The following is a 19,133-nucleotide window of genomic DNA, read 5'->3' on the forward strand; positions in this document are numbered from 1 at the left end:
GAGTATCTTTCCTTAATTAAAACATACTTTTGTGTTCTTTTTCAGCCAATTCAGGATTTAGCAAGCAGCCCACCAGAGAGTTCGTTCCAGAAACTAGCACCCAGTGAACATAGGTACACCTTATTGAGAGAAAAAGATGAACTTTAAAAACTTGAAATAATCTTGCAAGCCTTTCAGACAGCAGCATTGACTTCTGTGTGGTGGAAATAGTAACCCTATATTTTCATAATTCTGTGTATTTTTATTTGGGATAAACTGAAAAAATAAGTTTTTTTTTCTCCCTGGGCTTGTAAATACATTTGTTTGGTGGGTCATTCTGTACAGCGTCTTTCAAAAGTTATGTTCCTAATGCTAGAGTAAAATATCAGAGACCCATCTAGACTTTTGATCTAACTCTAATCTGTAAAACTTTTATAATCCAAATGAAGGTGGTATTGCCAGAGACATGCTGTTAACTTGCACTATCCCATTAAATAGGACTTTTGGGTTGTTTTCTGTATAATCGTAAAAGGTAGTACGTGCTTTTATTTCTTCCTCTCCATGTGAATAGTTATGCTGGTACCTTTTTTTTTTTTTGGTCACATTCTTCTCATCAAAAGGGCATATTCTGGATACTTAAGGGGGAATAAATTAAAGTTTTACAGAATCTTGTGTGATATTTTACTGTACATATGAAACTTGCATGAGTAAACAAGCATGACTGTTAAAAGTATCATGTGGGAAAATTAAGATGATTAAGGATAAGTCTGTCTTGCCTTCTCTCATGATCCTAAACCCTTAATGCTGTTGCACATAAAAAGCCAAGTTTAAAGAAATATATTAAGGTTGCAAAATCAAGCACTCAAAGGCCAGAATTAGGGTTGCCCATGCAGTATGAGTCTTGAATGACATGATCACATACTATTTTTTTCTATTGAACCCTGCCTCATTCATTGCACAGAGTGGATGGTGTTCATTTAATGAGCTTCTAGTCAGTATTCTGTTTAATCCCCATTGTCCAATCTGACACCAGGCCATACTTACTGCCTACTCTATAATCCCTGTTCTGAAGACGGGCTTTTCTATGCTGCTCATTACTATAGTACTGAAAGCTTCACAAATCTTATTTTTACAATATCCATGTAGGATGAAGAGAGGTTATCTCCATGTTATAGATGGAGAACTGAGACACGGGTTAAGGTCAAGGGTCTTATAATTTGGGGTGCCTAATTTGACATACAGCACCTCATTTTTGAGAGACTTGGCATTATGTAGCACTTCATATGTTCAAAGCACAGCTCCCATTGGCTGCAGCTGGTGAAGGTGCAGCACTTCTTCAAATCAGACTCCAGCATCTCAAGTCAGGCACCCAGAAAATAAAGCACACACAATTAGTGACCACTTGTGAGAAATTTATTAAGTGACTTGCCTAGCATCACAATGGAATTCTGGTATGCTCAAGGAGAGAATAGCCAATAGTCTGGGGATTAGGGCACTCAGTCTGAGAGGTGGAAGATGAGGGTTCAAATTCCTGCTTTGGAGCAAGACATGACTCCCAGGTAGGTGACCTAAACACAGGTCCATTTGCTATGATCAGTGTGTCTCTGGTTTTTCACAAGGGCTACCCTTGCTTAAGTGCCGAACTTCAGGAAAGGATTTGTGGCTGTGAATCCTTAAGAGATAGGTGCATAAGTCCCTTTCTGGATCTTGCTGCATTCCTATAAATTTCCTATTGGCTTAGGTGGTTCCCTCCTCAGCAGGACTTTTGTGACCACCTTTCTTGGGTGCCTAACTTGCCCCATACGGTATGTAGGGTGCTAGGGGCCGTAACTTGGAGCTGTGCTTTTCTCTCAGCAGCAGGGCACCTAGGAATTAAGTGATGTAATGCCTAAGGTCCCCTCTTTGAATGTAGCCCTTACTTCCTAATGCCAGGAAGTTACTAGTTGACTTATGAGGATTTACTTTTCCCCAAACTCGCTTACCAAGGATGCCCTGCCTAATAAATTTAAACTGCTTCTCTTTTTACCACCTTCTCAAAAAATTTTGGAACCTCTGAAGTTACTCTGTTGAGCAGACCCTGTATTTCTCCAGTGCACTTCAGCGAGCGCTAACCCAGCAGCCCTGACCCTAAATTTCCAGGCCCTCCTCTACCTTTCTATGTGATTAGTATGGATATGCAGCATGAGTGCAAGACCTCGCCTACCGCTGGAAGTTTTGCGAGACCCTTTCTCCCTTGTAGTGAAGTCACCAAATGCTTCTCCTGGTTGCACAGCCCTAGCTATCACTATTAACTAAATCCTCTGTCCTCTGCTTTGGTATCACCATCTCCTGCAGTGATTGCTTTATCTTGTGAGGAATAATACAGATGGTCAGAGAGTAGATCCTAGCTGGGGGGAGTCTACCCTCCATTCCCTGTGGTCTCAACCCACTATGAGGACCAACTGCCTCAAATGTGAAGATTGGTTAGCAAGGTCTAAGGTGGCTCTACTCCAAAATGTTTCAGGGTGTTTTCTCTATATAATGGTTCTGGTGCTGTGCTAGTGGCTGGGAGCTGCTGTACTGGGCTATGAGCTACCTGCACTAAGTATATGCATGTGTCACTTCAGTACATAGCAACCCTGTAGTCCATCATCCTCTGTGCAGTAAACAGAGTAGCCCAAACCACCATGAATCTGTTGGCAATGCTGCTGCTGCTAAGACTTTAGTATTTGGCTAGAAAATGCTAAGCACATCATGGGTGCTGCCATAAACAAACAAGAAGCAGGAAGCCTGCTTTCAAGAGCTCCTAACCCCAGGGACAGACAAACAGGGTTAAGGAGAAGGGAAACACCACTTACTGTACACATAAGTTACATTGTCTATAAGCAACATTGCAGATGTTGCTCTTCGGTGGATATTTTAACATGAAAGAAGTGTCTGAGCTCAGGTAACGTGTGGAAGGCACTACACAGGTGATACTAGGTATGCACACCTCTGAATTTCAACATTAATGTACAGCGTAAATATAGAGCATAGTGTGGTGAGCCTCTATGCAGATGCACAATGTGATGAAACTCTTCAACTACTGTGTCCATCCACTATTACATTTCAGTAGTTTAGATATTTTCCCTCAGGGGAGGACAATAGCAAATGATACTTTCCTAATTCAACAAAAGCTTGTTTTAAATATTAATACACAGAATATTGTTTTGAATGATTAAAATAATTACTTAAAAAAAGTAATGGATTCTTGCTTGCATACTTATACCTGCCTCTGGAAATTTCCACTACATGCATCCACCGAAGTGGGTATTCACCCACGAAAGCTTATGCTCCAATACGTGTTAGACTACAAGGTGGCACAGGACTCTTTGCTGCTTTATTGAAAAAAGTAATCCATTAGATCCCGTAAAGGAAATACAGAATGCCACTCTAATACCCGCTCTTCCAAAAATGAAGGTAAAAACCTTACTTAGTCTGCGGGAAAAGTGCCTGGCTTGTATTCCTGAGGTTTCTTAGTGTCCATGGAAAATTAAATGTTAGTTTGGCTACTGCAGGGAGCCCACATTTTTACTTCTCTGCAAATAAACTTTTTTGTTTCTCAAGTCGAGGTTTGTAATCCAGTATTGTTGCAGGTTTAACAGTATACTAAGTTCTGCGTACATACAAAATGTAATGAAAAGACAGTTTGTTTACTGCATTTTGCCACTTCTAAAATATGAATAATTTTGACCCATTACATGGAGTTTGTTTGCAACAGTACAATGAATAGCGTGGTGCAAAAAGACAACGGTTCTATAGCTACAGACTGTTATGGCACTACCGCACCTTCATCAAATTTTCATCCCATGTAAGACAGTAAGTAGCGGTTCAGTAGTGTACAGAAGGAAAGTAAATGTGTCCAATGAAAGTCCCACAACAACCAATGGCTTCTAGTTAATTAAAAAAAATTGAAAAGTAGGAAAAGTTTAAAGGTAAAGACTATCAGCTAAGGAAGGAAACAGCCTAGTGTAACAGTTATTACAAGTCCATCAACGGTGCTTACAGTCAGTTCATGCATTTAAAGAAAGCATTTCTTAGGTGTCTTGAGCAAATGAGCTAGATGACTCAGGAGGTCCTTTCCACTCCATCTGGTTCTATAGATGTAGGCACTTTAGCTTCTACTATGTAGTTTTGTCAATTTATATTTTAGTGATTACTTGTGAAAACCATTCTTGTGTACACAGGCTCAGGGAAGCAAAGTCTTACTTAACAGAGACATCTGAACAGCTGCACATTTGGATTCACATTTTTATTTTACAGGTAATTAATAAATTATGTAATTAAGAAAGAAATACCCTATACAAGAAACTTGTGCTCAGACGAACAGTTGCTTACAATATTTAGGCACCAAAACCCATAATCCCACCATTAGAAGACAATTATTTCCACAGACTGTGCCAAATCCTGGGTTGCAGTGGTGCTCCATTTTTGTTGTTGTTAAATGTGATGCAGTGGCAATTCCCTGCTGGGCTATGGTGCACCGAACAACATTGTGTAATAAAACTCCACTTAAGCAACCATCTTTTTTTAGAGGTTTATTTTGTACAGTCAAGCAGGTCTCTGGGAAGATGAGACCACTTGAGATCTTAAAGAAGCAATGGCATAGCCTGTGTTTTCCCTCAAGGCACTGAACAGCAGTGCTGGAATGGGGATGGCAGACATGGATTGCCACGATAGACTATCCAGGGTTGGGTGAAATTTAAAACTTGTTAAAACCCATATATTTAAAGAGGGGAGGTGCAGAGAGGGAATAGTGCTCCAAGTGAAAATCAAGCAAACGGGATAAATGAACAGCAGATCTCCAGAGGAAGACTAGCACAGGCTAGGAAAAGAGCTAACTACCCATACTGGCAGCTGTGAGCAAGAATGCTACAGAGAACACCAGCAAATCTTGAGTCCTGGAGAAATGTTATGCTGAGCTAAAAATCTACTAAGAATAAAGAATACAGCCTAGCAGAAGTGATCCAGTGGAAACTGAGGAAAGAACTAAACAGCTGTGTGGCAGGAGAGAGCAAGAAGCATACCTGACCAGCCCATACATAAGCACTAGGTGAACCCACCACATCTGAACTACATCAACATTACTGAAACTGATCAGATCACCTAATGGTGGCACCACCTGACAAGTTACTGGTGAGGTTCACCAGGACTGTCAGCTTCACAGTCCTTTGTCTTCCAGATGTGACGGTTGTAGGTCACAAAGTGACACTAAATCTCCACTACATCCTTGCTGAATAGGTGGAATGGGAATAAAGGACTGAGGAGTTGACATTGCTATAAACAGCAACCAGTGTCTTTGCTGAATGATCTTCTGTCCTGTCCCACCACTGTTTTGATGGAGGCAGGCTGTGAACAAGACATGGAGGAAAAAGGGAGAAGAGCACCTGAGCAAGTGCTTCTTAAACAGGCGGGGGTTAAGCCCACAAAGCAGCTTTCAAAGACAGGCTGGGAGGAGAACAATCAAGGAATGCTACCTCTCCTAGCACAAGCAATCCCCTGGGATTTTTTTTGGGGGGGGGGGGGGGACTGTTTGAAGAGGGAAAGAAGGGCCTGGATTTGAAAAAGAAAACCAGCTAGATTTTGAAGACATGGATACAAAAGAAAGATAGAAAAAATGACATTTCTTTAAAAAGAGCAGAGTGAATTTAGTGCTCTAGAAAGGGAGGGGAGCAGCACCACTACTTTGGTAGAGTTTGATAATGCAAGCAAGTGTTTAGTTATGCTTTCACCACAGCTGAAACAATGTGATTTAATCTTAACCCTCATGCCCCATTGCCAGTCTGTGCATCTGTTGAGGAGAGGAAAGACAGTCACACCAGACTGTATGGGGGCTTGGGCATACAAACAAATGAAGAGTAAAACCAGGTCATTTTTAACATTTGATCAGAACCAAACTGTGAAGTTTAAAAGACAGAGAGGAATACTAATAGTGTACTGATCTTTGAAATCACTTAATAAAAAGTGCTCCAAACCTTAGGGCCCCTCAGGTTTTCTGGTAAGAATGCTTCAAAGCCTTTCATAACGTGTTCTGGATTCTCAAGTAAATCCACTCCAGTAGCATCATACAAAATAAGGGGTGAATTTGGCACACAACCCCATGATTCATTAGGGCTGCAGTTTTCTTTATGATGAAAATGTATTCTTTACGGCTTTCAAAATTACAGGACTGACAATACGCATCTCACCTCCCACTTCACCCCTCCCAAACAGCAACACAGTTGTCAAAATTCATGACAGACTTATGTTCAAAGTGAAGACTGCATGTCTGTCGTCATCACTGGGACTATTACTTCCAGTCCTAGTCCTAGTCCTACTGAAATCTTACTTCAGCTGGATTGTTTGTCACTTTGGCTAGGGAGGTCTGGACAGCTGGAAGAGAGCTCCTCAATCATTTTCTGTTTTCTTCTCTGTATCAATTTTCCACCTGTGAAGCCCAATACCCCACCACCAAGTGCAGCTGCAATTCCTGCCACTTTGAAGCCTGCAAGGAGACCAATAGGACCCCCCACCACTCCACCAATGAGTGCACCTGCCACAGGCAAAGCTGCCAGCTTATATTTTGCAGCCTGTAAAAGAAAAAGAAATCTGTTTAGAACACACACCTGTGGTGATGTGCATTTCCCCCTCATTACTCTTGACAATACACCTCTAATTCTTGGTGCATAAATAAACCTTACAAATTACATTTTTTTAAAAATACACTATTCCACAGTAAGAGAATGTACCCAACTGCTTCAAACTTGAGCAATCCCATATATGTAGTAGGAAAACAGATCATTTTAATTGCTATTTGTTGATTTTATTTGCAATATAAAATCCATTGTCTGGCCTACATAATTCAAACAAATGTAAGAATTGTAATCTGCTCAGAAACTTTCCACTAACATGCCGAAGCTCTATTTGCGGGTTGTTAAAAACTATTAGTGATATAAATGTGGTTAAGTATCACAGCAACACGTGTCCCAGATATCCCTTCATGTCACGCTCATTTGACTCTTATGAGCCTGTTTTTGTAGGTATTCCATTGAAAGAAGCAGCAGAACAGCCTTCTAATGAGGCTTTAGGCTAGAGAAATTCTTTTCTGGCAGACTGCATGTAATAGAACATTACAAGAGATTGATTTTTTTTCCACAACCTATGTGTCATTTCTTCCTTATTTCCTTAATTGCTGGTTCCCTCAGCATTAAAGACGGCAGATCAATTGGGTTAATACAGAAGATTGCTGGGAGTCAGAGTACCATTGATTCACCAGCGGGAATAGATCCCTACCTTCCCCAAGTTTTTGGTTCCCTCTTCAACATTCACAGTAGCACTGTTGACATGGTCTTCAATCCTGTCAATCTTCTCCTGCTGAGACTAGATGCAAAGGAATGAGGAGTGAGGTTACCTGCTGGGAAGCAGCAGTAAGCCAATACACACTATTTTAATGCCTGTAATCAGGGCCCCACAGCAGCTTTCATCTGCTACACACTCTAGCCATGTAACCTTAATGGTAGTTCATTAATAGCATCTGATAAACCAAGCTGTAAGTACAAAACCACTTCCAAAAAGGAATGTAACTATGAGGTAATAAAATGGAGTGCTATTATACAGAGTATTGATATGGTTAAAGAAAGAGCAGACTAAAATGTATTCTTATTTCATCTACTGTTATATGAATGGATGAATGTGCATCTCAGGGAAAAATCCAATAAATCCAAACAAGCATTTATGCTTCATGCTGAGTTTCATACTCAAAACAATTCCTTTTCTAATAAGAGAGGGTACAAGGCAGGCACATATTGTATTACACACAACATTTCCTTGATTGATTAAAGAAATCCCAAAAGCCATGATTTACCTATGAAACTATATTACGTTAACGTAACCCTACCGATCTAATCTCCCGACTATGCTGAAAATACACCAAAATTGCACATCCATCTTCTGCTTTATATTTGTTTAATTTACGCAAAAATGCTCCACTTTCCCCAGTCAGTCACACTCTTACTGCGAGCCCCCTTGAGCTTTCGGTGAGCAGCCTCCCTCAGCTGCTAGTTGGAAATGAGATACTTGTTCCCATCATTTGTAAACCACAGCAGGACCCCAGCCTCATTCCGTCACAAAGCACAATAGGCTGTCCAGCATACAGTTCAAAATGTTCTGAATTTAAGATCTCTGTTCAGAACAGGTTTCAGAGTAGCAGCCGTGTTAGTCTGTATTCGCAAAAAGAAAAGGAGTACTTGTGGCACCTTAGAGACTAACAAATTTATTTGAGCATAAGCTTCCATGAGCTACAGCTCACTGCATCCGATGAAGTGAGCTGTAGCTCACGAAAGCTTATGCTCAAATAAATTTGTTAGTCTCTAAGGTGCCACAAGTACTCCTTTTCTTTTTGTTCAGAACAAGCTTTGTTTTAATCTTTCTAGCGCAATGGCTGAGTCCAGTTATGTCAGAAGTGGTGTAATGAATGTCTGTGGCAGACATGCAATAAGCCATGTGTATAATGGGAACTGATGATCTTGTGATTAAGAAGTTGGAATCAGGCACCAAGTTTATAGTCCAAGCTCTGCCACAGTCCTCGAGACCCTGGGAAACATCTGTGACTCAGTTTCCCTGTTTAAAGGAATAGAGAGAATACTTTCTCTTTTCTCAAGGGTATAGTGAGTCTTCAGTCATCATAAAATGCTTTGAGATCCTTGGATGGAACACATAACAGAACAGCAAGGTATTGTCAATATGCATTTCATTCTACAGCAGTATCTCAGCCACACAAACTCAGGGTTCATATTTCTCTGCCATTTTTAAACAGAAGAGCAACAGCAGCCCTGAGAAGATTAGGATCTGTCTCCACCTCTTCCTGCTCTCTCTTCATCTCCCACCTTGTTTCTCTTACTTTGACTGCTTCCCCAGAAAATATCACGGTATCACAATATGGCCCAAGTCCTGGTTTAGAAATAATCAAGTTACAGTCTAAGTGTCTGAAAATCCTACAGGTATCAATCCTCCAAAGGTGATGAGCCCGCTAACCTCCACTGAAGTCACTGTAGGTCAGGCCCATATTGTGCATGAGCAGTGCATAATTTTCCACTTAAAAAAACCCAAAACAGTGTATTGAGATGTGCACCCAATAACGATAGTTTTAACCACCGATAACTAACCAGGGTGCCATGTTTGGAGGGCACCCAAACAGTGTTTCCACCCACATGTTTTGACACATACAGCCAGATGGAAAGAGATACTGACCATTAATGATGCATTACTGACTTAACCTATACTTAACCTAAATTGTTTTTAGGCACTCAAACCAATTTATGCATCCTCATAAGGAAGGTGAACCAATTTAACCAAGCAGTTTCTAAACCCATGTAAATTAAATCACTGCAATTTCTGTGTACACAATCTATCATGAGGCAGATGAGAGATAGAGTAGATGCTCATGTGTGCGCATACAGAGTTTCTTTCCACCATAACATCTCGTAGAAAAGAAGAATGTGGGTAAAACTTCAGATCCTTCCCTGAAGTCCTGACTAAGTAAGCAAAAACACAAATCTTGTTCAGTGGAGTCTCTCTTGTCCTTCTCACCACAACCAGAAATGCCTAGAATGTGTGGAAACCAGTAGGAAAACTGTTGTACCTCCTGCTCTAATGTTCACGCTCTCCAATGGTTAATATGATGCAAAGGGAACCTGACAAAGGAATTTGGATTGAAAACTATCCCCATCAGCAGCTTCTGTGTTGGCAAAAATTAAAGACTATGGAGCAGCTAACAGTAGTTTCTTTGAAGTAAGGAATCAAGATACAAAGAAAAATTGCCAAGACAGGATCAGAATCAACAGGGCTCAATGGTCAAGATGCATGCAGCATGGAAGCTGTTGACACACAGAGAGAATAGCATTACTGTCTGTTATTCCTCAGCAAGCTTCACAGACCTCCTCATGGTGAGGCAATTAAGCATGTTAAGCCAGTGCTACTGAATGCTCCGAACTGCTGCAACATGGTACGTGAAAACCAAGGGTGAAGAGGGGACCTATCTTAAAACTCACTCCTTGAGAATGTAATGTAAATCTTTATCCTGAAAGCCTCATGAGGGCTTTCAATACAGTAATGCAGTGTAACATGACAACATTCTTAAATGGACACTGTCAAGATAGACAGTGGATAGTGAGGCAAATTCCTTACCCCTGTAGTTTAGATGATCAAAGGTCATTTAGCTCCAATAAACAAGCACGTGTTCCTGTTCCTCACTTAACAAAATGGAAGTTTTATCTATTGACCACAGGGGCCTAGATTTTCCAAAAAGAGGGAATCTGACTTTAGTGGGAGTTTAAATGTAAAAGGAATGCAGAACCAAGCCCAAGAGTTGGGGTCTAGCTTTTGTACTGTTATCTCCCCCACATGCCTATATTTTATTGAAATGCATAAGGATGTGTGCGTGTATGTATACATACTATTTAAGAAAGTGCCAGATTGACAGACTTGGAAACATGAGTTCCTACAGTATTTATCCATAGACGAAATACAGCACAGACATCAAGAGTGCAAACTTCCCTCACAGCCTTGAAATCCTGATTAGGAAGGACCATTCTATGACTCCATTCAGTCACTGTCATTTTCCTGAAGCTACTAACAAGGGCAAAATGTGATACGACTTCTGTGCCCTAATAAGTGGGCTGAGACAATTTCATATTAGGCTGCTGAACAGCCATTAAATAGTAAAAAGAAAAGGAGTACTTGTGGCACCTTAGAGACTAACAAATTTATTTGAGCATAAGCTTTCGTGAGCTACAGCTCACTTCATCGGATGCAGTGAGCTGTAGCTCACGAAAGCTTATGCTCAAATAAATTTGTTAGTCTCTAAGGTGCCACAAGTACTCCTTTTCTTTTTGCGAATACAGACTAACACGGCTGCTACTCTGAAACCTGTCATTAAATAGTAGCAACTTAGTCTGACTTCAGATCAGCGACAAAAGTCTCCACTACCTCTTTACCAATTATTTGAGCCACTCAGTCCCCCAGCCTTTGTCTTTATCAATTCTTTATCTAGAGTTTTAGATTAATACTTACATTGACTAGTAAAGAGAAGTCAGTCACCAGCTGGCTGAGTTGAATCAAGTCCTACAAATAAAAAATGATTTCTTATATATTTGCTTAAAGAAAAGGAACTTAAATGGTAATATAAGGGAGCTCCAACGTACCTCTTCTAAAGTTTCCCATGATTCAGCAGCATTTTCATCCTGAGGAATTTCAGGGAGTGGGGAGTACACCTGAATAAAACTCTGAGAAGTGTCCACGGCTCCAGTGTTATACAAAGGCTCTGAGTGAAAACATGATATTTATAAAGGCATGTATTAAATTAGAAAACAGGCTGCAAAAAATTCTTTGTCTTCCCATATCTTAATATTATTTGAGATAACATGACAATTGATCCAATTCAAGCCAGACACTAGTCCTAAAAAGTTTATACGAGCAAAGTTCTGTTCTGAACACCACAAATCCTATTTAAAAAATTGTTCTTCCCCCCAAAAATATTAAATTTCTTAGAACAGACACTCCCCAGGTTCTCTCTGAAAACAATCATCAAACTATCCTACTTAATTCGGGTTTAATTCATTTTGTATGGATTGTGTATTTTAAAATTTAGCAAAAGAATCTAAAGCCTGGGCTAAGCACTTTTTATTTATATAGGATAGATATAAACAAATAATTCATGAAATTGAGCGATGGTTCACATAGTTATGGTTAAGTACACCATCAATTTGATTTCTAGTCCATCTTTCCCACTCTGAGCCAGCAGGAACTAGGAAAGGATGACCCGCTGCAGAAGAACAACAATGAAACCCTACTAACGCTAATAAGAGAGTAGTAGAGTGTTGCTCAATTCTAAATCCTAAGACCAGGTAGATAACAGCACCTTGATTATAACAATGGGCTTTTAAGAGGTTGAAAGTATGGAAGAGGGATTGTCAAATACACGAAGAGATTGCCCTTCCCCCTCTCCTCTCCATATACACACACAAAGGAACACAGATGTGGGGCAGAGGGAGACAGGGGATGCTAATTTGCAAGGAACAGCTAAAAAAGTCACTTTATAAAGTAAAGTAATCGACCAGAACCTTGTGCATCTCTCTTACATCAACTATACTTGGTAAGTGATACAATGGAGACTGAACAAGATACGCTTCCAAAACCTTCATAACAAATTCAGGTTTTAGTCAAAGCAATGAGAATAGTGAACTCTAGTTCTTTTATTCCCCTAGTTTTATGGTTTTTCCCTTCTCTCAATAATTCCATAATAAGTCTTTTATATAATATCACTGTGGAAATAAAACTAAATTAATACTTAGTTTTAGAAGGAGACATGGCCTTGTGATCTGAGCACAAGGCAGGGAGCTAGGAAGCAGGCTGGGATCCAACACTTGATACCTTTGTGGCCATGGGAAAGTCGCTTAGGGCCCAATTTTTCAGAGATGCTGCTCTCTTAAGTTCTCATTGCTTTAACTGGAGTTGTGAGTGACCAGCTCTTCTGAAAAAAATCAAGCCATTTAACCTTTTGGTCTCAGTTTCCCTATCTGTAAAAGAGGATATTACTACTAATCGTACAACTTGTGTGGCATGTCTGAAGTAGCGCACTGTACAGCAGAAGAATTTCTGCATTGTAATAAAAAGCTCCAACAAAAACAATAAATACAGGCTACCAAGATTTGTAAGATGACTAGCTCTACCATATTATCTGCTTCAGACACCTCTGCAATAATATAAAGACATATTGGAAGGGGTGAAGTGTCAATTTTAAACCCTACGTTTTCTTGCTTTTGAAGGTTTAAAGAGCAATATCAGTGATTAAATGAAGTTGGAGGCAGTTTATTTACATTCTGATTAACATGCATATTGCTCTGGAAGCCTTAACACACACTCTCTTCTTTCCACATGTTAAAGAACAGTTATGTACAGCAGCCTTATTGATTACATGCCTTTCCCATTTAGAATGTAAGCTCCTCGGGCATGGTCTGCCATTTACTATATTTTGCAGAGCACCTAGTACAATGAATTTCTGACTTGGCTGAGACCACTAGATACTACAATAATACAAGTCTTAAATAATAATATAAAGCCACACAAGGATGGATAAAAACGGGGAGTGGGAGTTATAAAAAATTAGAAATAGGATCTTTTATTTCAATTAGATTTTTGCCGATTGTCTTTTTTATTTACATATTTGAAATTTCATTTTAATTTATGATAAACTACATGTACTATAATCCATTAGAATAATTTAAATTAAAAATAAGTATGTTGTATCAATGAGCCTTCCTCAGATTTTAATGAGTTAAAGGGTGCTGCTTTTTTAATTATCTACAGAATTGGGGAAACCAATCTAACGTTTGAGGTCAACTCAAGGTTTATAAATATGTCATAAGGGTATGTGCTGCATTAAGAATGTATATTATTTTCACTCTTTACAATGGAGCATGTTTTTTACTTTTTTCCAAATGTTTAAGTACTTTCAGTTTCTGTTGTACAGAAAAGCTTTTGCCTCAGTCACTTTTAGTTTCAATTTAGGTAGCAAGTTCACAAAGAAAATTATCTTCCTTTGGATCAGTTCATTCAAAACTGAGAAACAAAAAGGGAGCTGAAAAAGCAGGAAGGCTTGTTTTCCTCTTCCAATCTCTGAATAAAAAACAGATGGGTGATGAAGGACATGGGGCCAGATTTTCAAAGGTATTTAGGTACCAAAAGATGCAGTTAGGTCTAGTCAGATTTTCAAAAACAACTAAGCAGGTTAGGCACCTGATTCCCATTGTTTTCCAGACCCATTGATTTCAATGGTAGTTAAGGGCCTAATGGGATTTTTGAAAGTGTGAGAATAGATTAGGTGCCTATTTGTTCTTTAGACACCCCAATATATTTGAAAATCTGGCCTACAGTGACCAGAAACAATCTGTCAATTCACCAACTACACTTCAAACTTCTTTTGATAAATCCGATAGTTTTAAATGCAAAACGTGTTTTAATAAAAAAAAACTTTTTTTTCCTTATGTAGCCAACACTTAAAGTGGTTTTATTTAACTCAAACAATTTTAAAATGTATATTTTAATTCCAATTTCCATCCAAATGCAGCTTGACATGAATCCCAAATAAAAATTTATTAAATTACCTGGTATATAACGTCTCTCAACATTTTCTGACATTTTTGACATTAAAAAAATGTCAAAATGAAGAATCTGAATAGATGTATGGCAAACTATATAATTGCTTAAATGTGTGCAGATATGGTGCGTCCTGCTGGTATGCAAAAAATTACCAATTTTTGTGTAAAGGCTATATTTGGGTGCAAATCAGAATGTTTAAATGGTTACCAACCAATGAGAATAAACCCTTCATTAGGAAAATAACTAAAACTTACAAATTCAAAACAATCAATTATTTAAATTAAAGTTTGCTGCTTGGTGATTTAAATTAATCCATCCTGGAGGCAACCCTCACTGAAATAAGAGTCTTTCACAAATAGTTTTAAGAACTGCACAAATATGGGAAAAGATGGTTCAAAACAGTGCAAATCTTGGGCCTAACAACCTTGACAGTTTAAATGTTTGCCTAGTAGAAAACAATGCAGTTAAGGTTACATTCCCTGTGATTCAGACCTAAATGTTGTTATTTAAATGTACTTTGATTGCTTATATTAGGCTTGATTTCCAGCAAAGTTCTGTGAAGCTCAAAAACTTTCTTCCACCAACAGAAGTTGGTGCCATAAGAGATATTACCTCACCCACCTTATTTCGGTCATACACCCATGCCTGGCAGAATTCAATTTTCTTTAAAATAATTTCAACAGATAATATTAATGGTTATTGTTAAGCCTTCCTTTCTATTTTTATCAATCTAAATGTTCACAGTTACAGGAAATGATGGGGGTCGGGGGCAGACAATTATTTAATAACAGTAGTTGTTGAGATTCAAAAAGTTAAAGCTTTATAAAGCTGTTACATAAGAATGGCCAAACTGGGCCACACCAACGGTCCATCCAGCGCAGTATCCTGTCTTCCGACAGTGGCCAATGCCAGGTGCTTCAGAGGGAATGAACAGAACAGGTAACCATAGAGTGATCCATCCCCTATCAGCCATTCCCAGCTTCTGGCAAACAGAGGCTAGGGACACCATCCCTGCCCATCTTGGCTAATAGCCATTAATGGACCTATCCTCCATGAATTTATCTAGTTCTTTTTTGAACCCTGTTAGTGTCTACAAGGCTATAAGAAATGCTACTGCTAAGCAGAAAAGACACTTAGAGTACTAGTAAGAGAATTAAAAGGGAAGGATGAAAAAAAACCAACCCCAATAATATATTTGTTCTCTTAGCTAAAAAGAACAGTCTTCTTTACAAAATAACTTTGGCATGAAACAAAAATACAGCACTCCAGACCTAACCAGCAGCTTTGATTTAGTGACATAAAACCAGGGAGATTAGCCTGTAACATTGAACATGGTAAACAGATTAGCAAAAGATCAGTCTTTTATAGAGCTAAATTAATTTCTGGTGAAATTCCAAAGAGAGCTACATCAGGGATGAATTTGGTCATTTGAATTTTTGTTGTTGGACTATGCCTGACGCTGGTGGCTGACCTGAATCAGTGGAGAATACTGTTGTAGATCTCAATCAGTATTTCCATGGCAGAAAGCAGACAACTTTGGTCTATTGCACCAATGTGAACTAAGTCAGAGATGCTTGGGCAGGGTTTTGTTTTGTTTTTGTGTGTATTGCTGAGGCATTAATGTGTTATATGTGGTTTTATTTAAAGCTGCAGTACTTTCCTCATTTCCCCAAAATAGATATTTAATATTGTTGTTCCTTAAAAGGAATTTTTTTTTTTTACCAAATGTGTTTGTATGTACATGTAGTACATCTGACACTCTGCATGGGGTGGTGATTATTGGAAGAATTAGTTTTTTTCTGTGAAATATTGGTAAGCATCAATTTCATCATACATTCAAACTGATGGAAAAATATTTCCATGGATAATAAGAATTTACAAATATATAAAGTAAGAAAAATGCTGTTTGAGAAATAGTTTAAGGATATTTACATTGTATATTTTAACGTGATGTTGACAATCTGTGTTTTAACAGAGACGAATAAGGGGGGATATTATAGAGGTCTATAAAATCTCAACTGATAGGGAGAAAGTGAATAAGGAAGTGTTATTTACTCCTTCTCACAAGAACTAGGGGTCACCCAATGCAATTAATAGGCAGCAGATTTAAAACAAAACAAAAGAAAGTATTTCTTCACACAATACACAGTCAACCTGTGGAACCTTTGCCAGAGGATGCTGTGAAGGCCAGGGATACCACTCCTTACCCATCCATTAAGCCATTAATTGACTTAACCTCCATGAATTTATCCAGTTCTCTTTTAAACCCTGTTATAGTCCTAGCCTTCAGATCTACAACAGCATACACCACTGAATCACGTCAGCCACCAGCGTCGGGCATAGTCCAACAACAAAAATTCAAATGACCAAATTCATCCCTGATGTAGCTCTCTTTGGAATTTCACCAGAAATTAATTTAGCCCTATAAAAGACTGATCTTTTGCTAATCTGTTTACCATGTTCAATGTTACAGGCTAATCTCCCTGGTTTTATGTCACTGAATCAAAGCTGCTGGTTAGGTCTGAAGTGCTGTATTTTTGTTTCATGCCAAAGTTATTTTGTAAAGAAGACTGTTCTTTTTAGCTAAGAGAACAAATATATTATTGGGGTTGGTTTTTTTTCATCCTTCCCTTTCAATTCTCTTACTAGTACTCTGTAAGTGTCTTTTCTGCTTAGCAGTAGCATTTCTTGTACTTTTAAGGAGCAGCCTCTGCAACCACTCAACAAGCCAACCACCAGGCTCTCAAATGCCATGATTTCTGGTCTGGATGAAGCATCTGACCTTGGTTCTATGATATGTCTGGACTGTCTGTAAGTGCTATCAGAGTTGGAATAGACATTTTGAGGTGGTCTGTTAACCAGAAAGAACAGTTTCAAACAATATAGAGCTATCAGGATCAGTATGGCTACATCCGGTCAGATTCTCCCTATCACCCTGATATGCATATATGATATCTTGATCCCACAGTGTTAGAAAGGCATTTTGCAAGGATCCCAGGCTCATGTCTCCTCTGGAGCAAAAGACAGGATACATGTTTTTATTAGCAAACAAATCTATAAATGGGATTTCTCCATCAGTGTTGCGTGAAGAAGTATTTCCTTATGTTTGTTTTAAACCTGCTGCCTATTGATTTCATTGGGTGATCCCTTGTTCATGTGTTATATGAAGGAGTAAATAAAAATTCCACACCATTCAGGATTTTGTACACCTCTATCATATTTCCCCTCAGTCATCTCTCTTCCAAGCTGAACAGTCCCACTCTCTTTAATCTCTCTTCATACAGAAGCTGTTCCATACCCCCTCATTAATTGGCAATGCTATTCTGACAGAAGCGGAAGAGTGCAATATGTCAAATAGATTACGAGTTTTTTCCTTCAATTACTGAGGTCTCTAGTTTGAGGATCTCTGCTATGCAAGAGAATAGCTCCTAAAAGGCTATAAAATCATCAGGAGCTTGTATAACAGCCAAGACTGCATCATCGGGGAAGACGACAGGTCTCTGGGAGAAGATGAATCGTGTTGTTCAGGATGCTCAAGACCTACTTATACCTCATCTTCAAGCTGTTTTTACTCCTCTCTCTGTGCAGTCCAGAGTCTGGCAATTGATACAAAAGGAGAATATTCTGTGTTTTTTGTGACTGGTAAGAGGGTGATCAGCTCCTGGATGCTTTAGTCAGATGAAATTCCCCAGTATATCCAATAGGGCTAAGAAGGAGCAGTGTAGAGATAAGGCTATTTTGGTATGGTTGACGAGCCATTGCTAGGCCAGAGGTGGACGAGTTGGGGCTCGGAAGTGTGTGTCCATAGACTGTATCCCTCTGACTGAAGTGTCCCTCACTTCATCTGTATGAATAAAAAAGAGAAGGTTCTTTGCTGGAAGGTGGAAAGATGTGTCCCAGTAATGGACAAGTAGACTTTTTCCAAAAGTTGGTGCTGACATCTGCAGTGATTTCAGTAGTATGAGGACAGAGATGCATAGTGGTACCAACCACTATGGAGTGGAGTTGTGGATAGGGGTCGGGGCAGTCAGGGGACAGGAAGGGTTGGATAGGGGGTGGACAAGGGACAAGGGGGGTTGGATGGGTTGAGGGTTCTGAGGAGGGCAATCAGGAGGCTGGAAGTGGGAAGGGGTAGATAGGGAGTGGGGGCCAGGCTGTTTGGGGAGACACAGCCTTCCCTACCCAGCCCTCCGTACAGTTTCGGAACCCCAATGTGGCCCTCAAGCCAAAAAGTTTGCCCAGTTTTCTTGGCAACAAGGGCACACTGTTGACTCATATCCAGCTTCTTGTCCACTGTAACCCCTAGGTCCTTTACTGCAGAACTGCTGCCGAGCCATTCAGTCCCTAGTCTGTAGCGGTGCAAGGGATTCTTCCGTCCTAAGTGCAGGACTCTGCACTTGTCCTTGTTGAACCTCATCAGATTTCTTTTGGCCCAATCCTCTCATTTGTCTGGGTTCCTCTGTATCCTATCCCTACCCTCCAGCGTATCTACCTCTCCTCCTAGTTTAGTGTCATCTGCAAACCTGCTGAGGGTGCAATCCACATCATCCTCCATATCATTTATGAAGATATTGAACAAAACCGGCCCAAGGACCGACCCTTGGGGCACTCCACTTGATACCGGCTGCCAACTAGACATGGAGCCATTGATCACTACCCATTGAGCCCAATAATCTAGCCAACTTTCTATCCACCTTACAGTCCATTCATCCAGCCCATACTACTTTAACTTACTGTCAAGAATACTGTGGGAGACCGTGTCAGAAGCTTTGCTAAAGTCAAGGAACAACATGTCCACTGCTTTCCCCTCATCCACAGAGCCATAGAAGGCAATTAGTCAGGCATGACTTGCCCTTAGTGAATCCATGCTGACTGTTCCTGATCACTTTCCTCTTCTCTAAGTGCTTCAGAATTGATTTCTTGAGGACCTGCTCCATGATTTTTCCAGGGACTGAGGTGAGGCTGACTGGCCTGTAGTTCCCAGGATCCTCCTTCTTCCC

At 39.7% G+C, this 19,133-nt stretch overlaps 2 protein-coding genes across 7 annotated transcripts in view; one reads left to right on the plus strand and one right to left on the minus strand.

The window, feature by feature from the left end:
* Positions 1 to 646, plus strand: part of ERP44 (endoplasmic reticulum protein 44) — a 120,926-nt gene extending 120,280 nt beyond the window's left edge. For both annotated transcript variants that reach the window (XM_038388560.2, XM_043508535.1), the window contains exon 12: positions 46 to 646. In XM_038388560.2, the coding sequence (XP_038244488.1) occupies positions 46 to 147 (102 nt within the window). In that variant the 3' untranslated portion in view covers positions 148 to 646. The remainder of the gene's footprint in view (positions 1 to 45) is intronic.
* Positions 647 to 4,234: 3,588 nt separating this feature from the next.
* STX17 (syntaxin 17) overlaps positions 4,235 to 19,133 on the minus strand; it is a 64,466-nt gene continuing 49,567 nt past the window's right edge. For all 5 annotated transcript variants that reach the window (XM_038388561.2, XM_038388563.2, XM_043508537.1 and 2 more), the window contains 4 exons: positions 11,178 to 11,296; positions 11,047 to 11,097; positions 7,270 to 7,356; positions 4,235 to 6,566 (listed from right to left, as the gene is read on the minus strand). In XM_038388561.2, coding sequence (XP_038244489.1) covers positions 6,327 to 6,566; positions 7,270 to 7,356; positions 11,047 to 11,097; positions 11,178 to 11,296 — 497 coding nt within the window. In that variant the 3' untranslated portion in view covers positions 4,235 to 6,326. The remainder of the gene's footprint in view (positions 6,567 to 7,269; positions 7,357 to 11,046; positions 11,098 to 11,177; positions 11,297 to 19,133) is intronic.

Source organism: Dermochelys coriacea, chromosome 2, assembly GCF_009764565.3.
Source record: "Dermochelys coriacea isolate rDerCor1 chromosome 2, rDerCor1.pri.v4, whole genome shotgun sequence".
In the NCBI taxonomy this organism is placed as follows: domain Eukaryota; kingdom Metazoa; phylum Chordata; order Testudines; family Dermochelyidae; genus Dermochelys; species Dermochelys coriacea.